At 35.1% G+C, this 11,723-nt stretch overlaps 1 protein-coding gene across 1 annotated transcript; it reads left to right on the forward strand.

Annotated features, from left to right (window-relative positions):
• The first annotated feature begins 3,016 nt into the window (after positions 1-3,016).
• On the forward strand, positions 3,017-5,389 carry LOC112904504. Its single transcript, XM_025974636.1, has one exon. It carries the CDS (start codon positions 3,017-3,019, stop codon positions 5,387-5,389), a length of 2,373 nt encoding a protein of 790 aa, XP_025830421.1.
• The last annotated feature ends 6,334 nt before the right edge of the window (positions 5,390-11,723 follow it).

Below are 11,723 nucleotides of genomic sequence, written 5' to 3' on the forward strand. Positions count from 1 at the left end.
CCATTAAACAATTGACGAGGTACTTATTGATTTCGAATTGAGTGATAAAGTCACTTTTTACATTAAATGAAAAATATTTAACATTAGCTGCATCGGTTTTTTTAAAACGCTTGATTTTTTTTTGAAAACACTGATCAGAATGGTGTTCTGCTTTTTTGCAATTATTATCAGATCGTTTAAAACAATTTCGGTTTATGTGCCCCTTTTTGCCGCAATTATAACATTCTTTTTTGTCATCGTTTGTAGGATAAGGGCTTTTATTTATATTGTGAATTGCTGAAATTTCGGTTTTTGATTTGTGAAAACCATTCAAAAGGTCAACTAAATCAATTATCGATGTCGGATTTCTGTTTAAAGCAGCACTTTTGACAGTAACATGAGCTATATCGCCAATAACAATTTCTAACAATTGTGATTCGGATAAATTAAAATTTAAAGATTTCAGTAAACTTATCTTTTTCCTGGCATACTCGCTATATGACTCGGCAGTTCGGCTGGTGTAAAGGCTAGCGTTGCGTAGCTTCTCGTTGAGATTTTTCTTTGCAGGAAACAAGTTTCTAATTTCGGTCTCAAAGATGTCCCAATTTTTCTCGTCGGGATGCCAAACGGAGTACCAGTCTTGAGCTTCACCTTTGAGACTTGTGGCCCGCATCAACATCTCATACTGTTTCCAATTAAAAGTTGAACCGAATTTTTCAATTTCTGAACACCAAAAAAGCAGCTCCTTTATCGTCGATTTTTGGGTCGTACGTAGGAATGTTGATGGAAGTGGATGGACCAGAAGCACGATTTGTTTGTTCTTGCATTTCTTTCAACACACTCGCTAACACTTCTGTTAATTGTTCCATTTTATTGTTTTTAATCACTTTTTGATTATGAACGACACAACCGACACTTAAACTTAGTCTGCCTTTATCTGTTTTTTTTAATAATATTAAGGTCCGTGTACTCACGCGTTTTTCTTTGGGCTTTTCTTTTTTTTTCTGATTTTTGGATTTTCGAATCCCACTCCTGATGTGAGATTTTTTTTGTTGGGAAATCTCGAGTTTGCTTTTAATAACAATTAATAATCCAAATTGCCGTTTATTAACTTTAATTATGAATGCTTACAAAATAGGTTTACACCTGGCAAAAGCTTATTAGAGAATGTCCTCAAACAAAAGAATAATTGAACTAGTCGGTTTGCTTCATTTGGTCCGGTAGTGCCCCGGGATTTGAGTCGTATGCCGGCTGGTCGACGCCGAAACCATAACATAAACAGGTGAAATGATAAAGAGTTTGTGAGAATACTCACATACACAACATAGACAATACTTATTAATGTTCTCTAATAGGTATGTTCTTGTAATAAGAAAGAATAAATTAATGTACTAAACAGTCCTTTTCCTTTCTCTATCAAAATTATTGGATAGACACCCAGAGGTACCTAGTCTTGATGAAATAAAAATCAAATACTGACTAGACTAGAGGTAAGAAACAAAAAAATTGGGTTGTCTTTATCTACTTCGTATATTATCGGCAGATAATTACTCATTAGTTTTCTAAATATATACTTATATGTAGCAATGACGTCACTCGCTTCTATGCAAGATCAAACTTGTTAAAAAGTATTCTCTTCAACTCCCCACTCTTTTATTTCAGCCAGGGTATATATATCTTTGCACGGCATCCCACAATTAGTTTACTTATCAACGAGGTCTTGTGAGCAGTTCTCAAGTTATCAATAATAATAAAAATGGAATGCAACCAGATTTCTGCTTGGAATTTAAAACAACTGTCAAAGGTGTATATACGAAAGTTCAGCAGTCACCTATTAAAGTATCAACTGCAGTTTGATAATGAAGGAGGAAGGATTGGCGCGGGATTAATAAACTATGAAAAAGGTTCCCTGAATAAAATAATAGATGAAACTATAGACCGATTAAAAACAGATGTTAGCTATTCCCCTGGTGATAAAATGCGAATAATCGCTAACAACGAGGGTTTCAAGCACCCCATCTCTACAACAACTGATGCTGATATTTCGGCAACTAGCATTCTCGACCAAGTCGAGAAGATTGTGACGTCGAACGAAGAGATCGATGTTTTGGCTACAAAGTTTGACATCCAAATTTTTAAAATGCCTCGTGGTACTGGTCGCGTGAAAATGATAAATTTGAAACAGAATTCTCATACAAAGCGTAGCATTATCGCCATAATAAATAACGACAATCTGTGTGGCGCTAGGGCCGTCATAACAGCTCTAACGTACCATACAAATACATTTTTAGGATTACGGTTAACACCTTTAAATATTAAACACATAAGAGGAGGGCGCAATATCCAAAAAATTGCGGCACAAAGATTATGCGAACTATTGGGTAGATCGTTTGAAAGTGGATTTTCTTTGGCGGACTTTCGACAAGTGGAACAATTTCTCGATATACAAATTAAAATGGTGTGTGCCGAAAATTTTAATAGCGTTATTTATTCAGGTCCCGAAAAACCAATCACGTTGTATTTGTATAAAAACAAAAACCACTACGATGTGATCACTAGTATGACTGGCTTTTACGGACGTGTTTACTATTGTAAGAAGTGTGACACTTGTTACAATAATAAAGGCATGCACACGTGCAAGGAGACATATATCTGCACGATATGTAAACAGCCATCTCACGATTCAGCGACCCGAAATAAAATTTATTGCAGTAATTGTAATAGATATTGTTTTAATGATGCTTGCAAATATAAGCATTCCGTTGTTTGTGTAGCAATTTATAAGTGTTTATCTTGCAATAAACTTTGCTATCGTCAACAACCGCATCAGTGCGGTTTTACAACATGTAAAAACTGTAAAGAATTTGTCGAGACGGCCGAACACCATTGTTATATTGTAAAAAAGAATAGCAAGGGTGGGATTTGCGATGTATCGTGTACATGTACCAACCGCGGTAGCGATCGTAATAAGGGTTGTCTATACAACAAAAATGAACGTGTCTGTAATGCACCATGTATTTGTAACGGTCGCACCGAAATGAAGATCCAACAGTGCACTTACACGACCAAATATATTTTCTTCGACTACGAGGCGATGCGAAATACAGGTGTGCACATACCTAATTTGATTATAGCCCGTGACTTTGCCAAGAACAAATACAGTTTCAATAACAATTCTGAATTCTGTGAATGGTTGATCGCCGAGAAGTACAAGGGGTACACAGCCGTTGCTCACAATGCTAAGGGTTATGACTCATATTTTATACTTAAATATTGTGTGGAAAACTCTATCAAGCCATTCACTATTTACAATGGAACGAAGCTAATGCTACTGGAAATACCGCAACTTCAACTCAAAATTATAGATAGTTCTAATTTCATTGAGGGGCCCTTGGCAGATTTTCCTAAAACTTTCGGTCTGAAGGAACTGAATAAGGGGTACTTTCCGCATTTGTTCAACACTGCCGAAAACCAGAATTATATAGGCAACCTACCAGACATCAAGTATTATGGACCAGACATAATAAAACCGAAGGAGCGACAAGTATTTTTGGAATGGCATACGTCCCGAATAAATGAAAACTATGTATTTAATTTTCAACGAGAACTGCACGACTATTGTGATTCCGATGTGGATATTCTCAGAAGAGGCTGCTTAGAATTTCGAAAGGAGTTTATGGAGATCGCTAATATTGATCCCTTGCAGTACCTTACGATAGCGAGTGTGTGCATGGCTATTTACAGATCAAAATATATACCACAAAAAACGATTGCCGTTGTAGAGGAAAAACCGAAGGACACATACAGTCGAGGTTCGATAGCGTGGCTGAGTCAGTTCGGTAATGTGCGTCACGCCCTAAACGGCGGTGAAGTAACGATATGCGGTAATAAAGTTGACGGTTATGATAACGTCACAAATACAGTTTATCAGTACCACGGGTGTTTTTGGCATGGGTGTCCCAAATGTTATCGTCCCACTAGAATTAATCGTGTAAATCACGAAACAATGGACGATCTGTACGAGAAAACACAACGTCGAAGTCAACAACTGAAGCATGCCGGGTATTCGGTCGTGGAGATGTGGGAATGCAACTGGCTCAAATCAAAAGAGTACAAAACCGTCAAAAATGTAAATATTGATGACGAACCGCTCAATCCGAGAGAATCATTTTTCGGAGGACGTACTAACGCGGCAAAGCTAAAGGTCATCGACAAGAGAATACAGTATATTGATGTGGTTTCTCTGTATCCCACCGTTCAATATTACGACCCTTTTCCCATAGGACACCCTACTAAAATACGTAGGCCGTCTGAATATGATCTCACATGGTTCGGTTTGGTAAAATGCAAAATTTTACCTCTACGAAAATTATATCACCCTGTATTACCTATAAAGACCGACAAATTAGTATTTACGTTATGTCGTAAGTGCCTGCACCACCACCAGTCAGAGAAATGTGAACATACCGAGGAAGAAAGAACGATCACGGGATGTTGGACAACGCTGGAAATAAAAAAGGCTTTAGAAAAGGGTTACGTTATACGGGAAATTATTGAAGTATGGCATTTCCCTGAACAGTCTACGAACTTATTTCGAGAGTACAATTACGAATCGAACGAGGCATACGCTCGTATCATTAAAAAGCAGACGGGTATAGAGCTGGACTTGGATAAAATTGGAGTTAATCCGGGAAGAAGAGCCATTGCGAAGATATGTGTGAACTCCTTGTGGGGGAAATTCGGACAGAGATTGAAAATGAGTCAGAGCGAATTCGTTACTGACCCGAAGAGATGGTACGAAATACTGCTAGATGACAAAATACACATTTCAAATTGTATATTTGTAAATGAGGACGTTGTCCATGTGACATACAAATATAAAGACATGTTTGTAGAAGACTCCACATCCACCAACATATTCATAGCGACATTTACGACAAGTAACGCTCGTCTAAGACTGTACGATATGTTAGGTAGGCTGGGCGAGGATGTTGTCTACTACGATACAGACAGCATAATTTATATTGACAATGGTCAGAATACCGTATCGAAGGGGTCTATGCTAGGTGAATGGAGTAGTGAATTGGCGGATGGGGACTATATTATTGAATGGATGTCGACGAGACCAAAGAGCTACTACTACAAAACATTAAAGGGTATAGAAGTCACCAAGATTAAAGGTTTTACCCTTAACTACAAGAATGGTCTAAAACTCAATAGACATGCTTTCAATGATATCATTTCGGGTACGTCAAAAGAAGTGGTTCTGGAATACGACCAAATTACCAGAGATGCCAAAACGAAAGAGCTAATAACGCAGAAGCGCATTTCAAAGGTGTTTAGGATGGACTATAAAAAACGAAAGTTTGAAGGACCCCTTCAATATGACACAGTCCCTTGGGGATTTTGATTTTTGAACACTAATTTGTGTATGATTGTTTCAATATTGCATTTTTAATTCAACAACCACATTTGTGACAATAACTTCCGTTGTATAATGTAATACACTGCTAATAGAAAATTTATAATTTGTATATCATGTATTTAATTCAAGTACACAGCGTATCCTTATTTACTGTTTGTAACATTTTGTACATTTTGTATAGGTATTGTAAAGTGTACAGTAATTAACTGTACGTTACACGTAAATTAAAAGGATAATTTTGATGTAACTGTTTGAAATAAAACTTGTCGTGAAAAAATGAAGTCGTGTGTTTAACGACTTATTTACAAATGTATACAAAGGAACCGAATAAGCTAGTTAACGTATCGAAGTGTGTTGCTAGTATATTTCTGTACCACTTAACGACCCATTTAAATACATTTTGCACCCCCTGAAGAGAGGGCGGATGAACAAACTGTCTCCAGTAAACAACCATGAACTTTGTTCCTAAAGAGGACAGATATTCTGACCGGAAGGGTCCTGCAGATTAATAAATATTTAAAAATAGGCACAGCAAATGTTTCTAACAAATGTATCATTAAAGTAAAGTATTTCTAGTAAACTCCAGTAGTACATTGAAATATATCATAAAAAGAATTCTGAACAATTATGGTCAGAACAGGTATATTTCTTATTGCAATTCCAATTTATAATAAATAACAGGGTTCATAGACTTGGTATTATTCCAATGAAATACGGTAACCTATTAAGAGTTGCTTAATGTTGTTCGAGATCTGTTCAAATCTGTTCGAGATCTCTTCAAAGCTGATCGAGACCTGTTCAGAGAGACCTGATCAAAGAGTATCATACCATTTACGATGTCTAAATAATTCTTTTCATTCAATTCATTATACTGACTTGATTCAGGTTTTTTTCGATAAAATTAACTCTGTTATTCATATGCTTTGTCGTTTATAAAAAAAGTTGTTTTGATAATGTAAAAAGGCGAATTTTCAATTTTCCATGAATTATCGGAGATACTGAAATGTGGTCCGTATTTGTAATCAATTTGTCATTAGAAGAGCCTGTATAAAGGTATCAGTTTCGCACTGAGAACTCCATTGAGGTGCCATTTTCATTTGTTCAGAATTCTCCAAGGATGATGATGAATGATTGTCAGTAGTTTCATTATCGTTATCGTCGGAATCCTCTTCTTGTACCATACTAATTTCGTTTCCCTTGCATCCTGATATTCAGCTGAGATGGTACCGTTGTTTAATAAATAACCGAAATCAGATGTGTTTTGTTTTAGTTCTGGTTTACTTAAATTTTCTGTTAATAATGAAAGTATTTCTGCTAGTTTCTCTCAAAGTTTCGTAATAGGTTGAAAAAGTCGTTCCAACTGAGACTTCGTTGACTCTTAACGTTTCGTATTCTTTTAATTGTATTTCGAGTTGGAATTGTCTTTAACCAATTTCTCGTTCATAACATTTTACGTTATACTTAAAACATAAACAATGAAGATATTTGAATAGCATTTCGGACTGAGGATGGTGTGTCCATCTAGTTCTGACCATCTTCAAGATCATTCATCTTCTTCATGGGCGTTTAATGCTGCCATCAATCAATAATTAAGTAAAAGTAATTTAACATATTATACACACGATAATTTTATTGTGATGATAATATTGTTAAGTTATTATTTCCATAGGAAGGATATTATTTGTAAGAAATATTTAAACTAAACATGAGTGAATTTATTTGATTAATTGACAAAACAAATTATTTATTTATATAGATACACACACTGTGATCTATAATATCATTAAAAATAATAAATGCAATTAGCGTGACGTGCGTATTTGACGGAATGATTTGAATCCAACAAGTATAATTGACAATTTTAAATTTATCCACCAAAAGCCAAGTAAGCCATATGAATTTCGAGACACATGTTTCCTTGTTGTTATGTACAACGATAATGCACGGCCGTAGCTAGGAGGGGAGCATTGTGGAGCAATGCCCTACCTTAAAAATACCAAAAATATATATGAACTTTTTGTATATATGGTGATTATAGGATGTAGCACTGCACTGTGCGAATGTACGTTTTCAACTTTGACTGCAATCAGTAGGCCTCAAAGGCTGTCAATGGGTCACGAGAGAATGGATGGTTTTGTTGTATCCCGCGACTATGTCGCGTTCTTAAATTGGGCTGTACACGCTCACTTCCAAGCAAATAAACCAGTACACACTTTTTGAGAACAATTTTATTCCTTATTACTTACACTTAATTTACACTTAACACTTAACATAAAATAAATGTTTGCTATTTACTCGTATATAGTGTTAATTGTATTTATTGCTGCATTTATATTTTGTTATTAAATTAGTTAATATTATTTTTGTTTGTTTTTTTTAAATTTCCAATTAAAACAAAAAAAATTAAAATTTGGTGTAATTTTGAAATGCGCGCCTTAAGTTACGCTTCATAGTTTTATGTATTGATGGCAGTGAAATTCGAAGTTTTCTTTGTCAGTACCATTTATATATATATCCCAAGTATCGTCTACCAATGTGGGGTAAACTTAGATGTCACTGGTATCGTCAAAATCTCGCGAGTTTTACATCTATTTCCTAGTCTAGGATTATGATCAATTTTTTACTTTTGCTCTACCTGTAACCAATGCTGCCCTACCTCAAATTAGACTTTAGCTACAGCCCTGCGATAATGCATATCTGTGATAATTACGTATACAGATTTCAACATTTCAATTTTATTCCTTATCGCATCCCATTTGTTCACAAATTATGTAATTACTATCGTTTTCTGTCTCTATGTATTAATATATATATAATACTATATCTGTATATGTGTGATTGCTAAAGGTGTTTCATTCACTTTTAACCATACATACACACACCGTCTCTTAACATGGTAGCCCCACTCCAAAAGTGGTCTGAAGTGACCCATATACTACTAATAACTTCTTTAAAATACTTCGAATTAGGTGATCCCACATCAATATTTTCAACATTCATTTGTCGATCGCTTTCCCGACGCGGTGTTTGTTTGTTTTCCGCCTGAAGACACGTTCGCGCAAGATGTCCAGTTTTCCACAACGAAAACACCCAGAACTTACATCCGATTTTTGATTACAGTCACGCGCAAAATGTCCCGCCCGATTGCATCGAAAACAAACAACATCCCTTGAAAATACTACAAATGGCGCAATAAACGCCATCCGTAGCACGATGTTACATTTTAGGATTACGTAGCTCCAACAAGGTCCACTTGTGTGGATATCTACTTGCTTAAAACGAATCCCGGCGTAACCAACCTCAACGTGATAGGCACGTTAGCTTAATCGAATAAAATAATTCGAAGTGGTCTGTATTCTGTCGAATCTGCCAGACGCGGATTGCGATTTCGATCTTTTTGAATCTCATCAGCGCGTCGCATCCCTTGAACTTGAAATTTGACGGTGTCGGCAGGTTGCTCCTCGGTGCCCTCGTTTTTGGTCGGGAGACCCTCTCGGTTCCTCTGGATTTTGGCAGTCTGTCTGGTTGTCCCAGTTCTGTCCTCGTTGCCTCTTTGGGTCGGGAGACCGTAGCATCAACTATCACCTTTTTGTGAACTCACTTTTGGGTTGTTCCAAATTTCACTCTGGACGTCGCGGGTATGAGATCACTTTGTCGGATGTACGCTTGCGAAACAGGAAACTCACCGAAAATTCGGTCACGACTGCGTCAGTTTTGTTTCAAGTCCTCCGAAGGTTGTTTTTAAAAATTTATTTATTTTTGAAAAACGTTGTGGGGACTGAGAAAGGTTACCAAATTTGTCAGTGAGTTCACGTTTTATTTACTTGTACATTAATACTCGATATAAGCGTTAAATGTTACAAAGTAAAAAGGATGTAGGTTCGCACGTCTGAATGGTAAGACGCGTTGGTAACAAATCTAAAGATTTACATTCAAAGAACAATAAAGAAAACTTAAATGTTAATCGTGCAAAATTGCAGTTTCCCAGTACAGAGTCGTTATCAGGGTTCTAGCGTATGAGCAGACTTGCGTCAGCATATTTTTATGTATGTGGCGAAAGAACTCGTATTGTTTTTTTTTGTGTATATATATTTTTTATAATTTTATTTCTTTTATCATGCTTAACATTTCTTCAATGTAGATTTCGACTTGTTATCTTCTGCATGCCTTTGTTTCCTTTCTATTTCTATTCTATTGTCTCTAATCACCTTTATCTAGAAATCAAACTTCAACCGTTTCTGCATGCACCTCTTACTAATAGCTGCCTTTTCCCTTAATTACCTTACCTCAAATTCTATACTGTTCAACCTCTTCAATTCTACGTATTTCTGTAAGCTCGTGTCTTCAACCCCTATTGCCAGTCTTTGTCTATCTTGAGTATTCTATCTCTTTTTATTAACATTTTCCTACTACAAATACTCCTAATATCCCTATTAATTTTAATTCATCTGNAGCCTTTTCCAATTCAATTTCCTTCCCCTCGTTTTTCTTATTCCTATTCAAAAACATTTTTAGCTTATTTTTATAACACATGTAAACAATAATCAATATAATTACGATTATTAATATAATAATAATGGCGGTATGCGCACTAAACTCGTATACACTTTCACTTTCTCGCACTATTGGATCTGCACAATGTAATGTTGATTTGGACAATTGGTCCAACCGTATTGCTTTTAAATTAAGCTGTATTGGTTGCACATTTATTACATCGTCTATATTCGGGGGTAAATATACAGGCGTTTCTTGTATGATGTCTTGCAGGTTGACATATTTAAAGTTTTCGGCTACGAAAGAGCAAGAATAACGTAAATTAATCAAAAACGTACCTCGTAGTCTATGTACCTCTTCTAATTTGCATTGTACATGTACTAGAGTATTTCGCGGTAACATTAAAATATATTTTCCATCATTTAAAACTTCTACCAATTGATCAGTTATAGCTACTGGAATTTATTTACATTTTGGTTCTTTTTTGAATATTTTTGATACACATCCTGTTGATAGCTTTTTTCAGAATCGTTACTTGAACAAAAGTATTCTTGCTGTAACCGTTTACATTGTCCCTTTAGATAATTAATCTTGTTTTTTTTGGTTAATATTACAAAAGCCGTAGGTGGTATTATCGTGGTATTTTCCATAGTTCGTATAGAGTAAAGATGATACAAATTGTAATTTGTCTTGTCCAGAATGGGTACACGCAATTAAAACACTATATGCTCTGATGTTATGTAAAATTATACATCTATTGTTATTAAGAATAATACATTGTCATAACTGTAATATTATGCATCTCGGCCTTGAATTTTACTCAAAATCGCTTTCCTTTCTTTGATATGTTTTTCACTAATTACTGTCGGATGTAAATATCTCAAATTTGCGAAGCTGATTGCATTAAGTAGCTCCATTACTAATGATTTAATTTGATTGATGATTAAACCAACTGTATATACACATGCTTGCATGCTTTCCTTTTCTCTAATGGATTTTAATGAATTTTGAATAATATTGAAATTTAGTGAAATGCTAAAAACGTTTTATTGACCTCATGCATGTTTTTATTTATTGAAAGTTGTCTATTAAAGTAGTTAATTATTGGTTTGATTTCTTGTTTGTGATATATTTTGTGGTTTGGGTTTCTATCTTATCCTCTAAATCTTGTTTTACCGTTTGTTTTTGATAATGTGGGGCTCGTTTTCGTTTATCTCGTGTTAATTTCTTTAGATAAATGGGTTGATTGACTTGTACCGGTGTAAAGTCTCTTCGTTGCGTATTCTGATAATTTATTTGTTTCTCTTTCTTATCTATTTCTCTCTGTCTAACTACCTTATACAAACCTCACTTGTGTATTCATTATAAAAATTACTATCAAAGGTTTCCACAATGTCATTAGTTTCCAAGTGTTCAAAAAGAAGTTCTATGTATAGTCCTATTATAAATTATTGTTGCGTTTTCTAAGGGTGTCGACAAAAATATTTTGTTTTTGGATGCTGTAAAGGTCTTTATTATTTCTATTAATGTTTCATGTGCGCGTTCAATTACACCATTACGATTGGGATGTCCTGTAGTGATAAAATGAGAATTCACTTTATGCATTTTTAACATATCATTGAACAAAGGATTGTTAAACTGGTTATCTGCGATTTGTTTTTTTGAACATTGTATCGTGAAAATAAATTGAAATAAGCATCTACTAAATCAGGTAAATTTTTAATTTATACTTCAAAGGGTGTCTTTCGTATTTGGCCTCTTGACAAATATGACATCTATCCACAAAATTTTGACAACTAATGTTAATATCCGGCCAATAATATTC

Source organism: Agrilus planipennis, unplaced genomic scaffold (assembly GCF_000699045.2).
Source record: "Agrilus planipennis isolate EAB-ADULT unplaced genomic scaffold, Apla_2.0 scaffold217, whole genome shotgun sequence".
Taxonomy (NCBI): Eukaryota; Metazoa; Arthropoda; class Insecta; order Coleoptera; family Buprestidae; genus Agrilus; species Agrilus planipennis.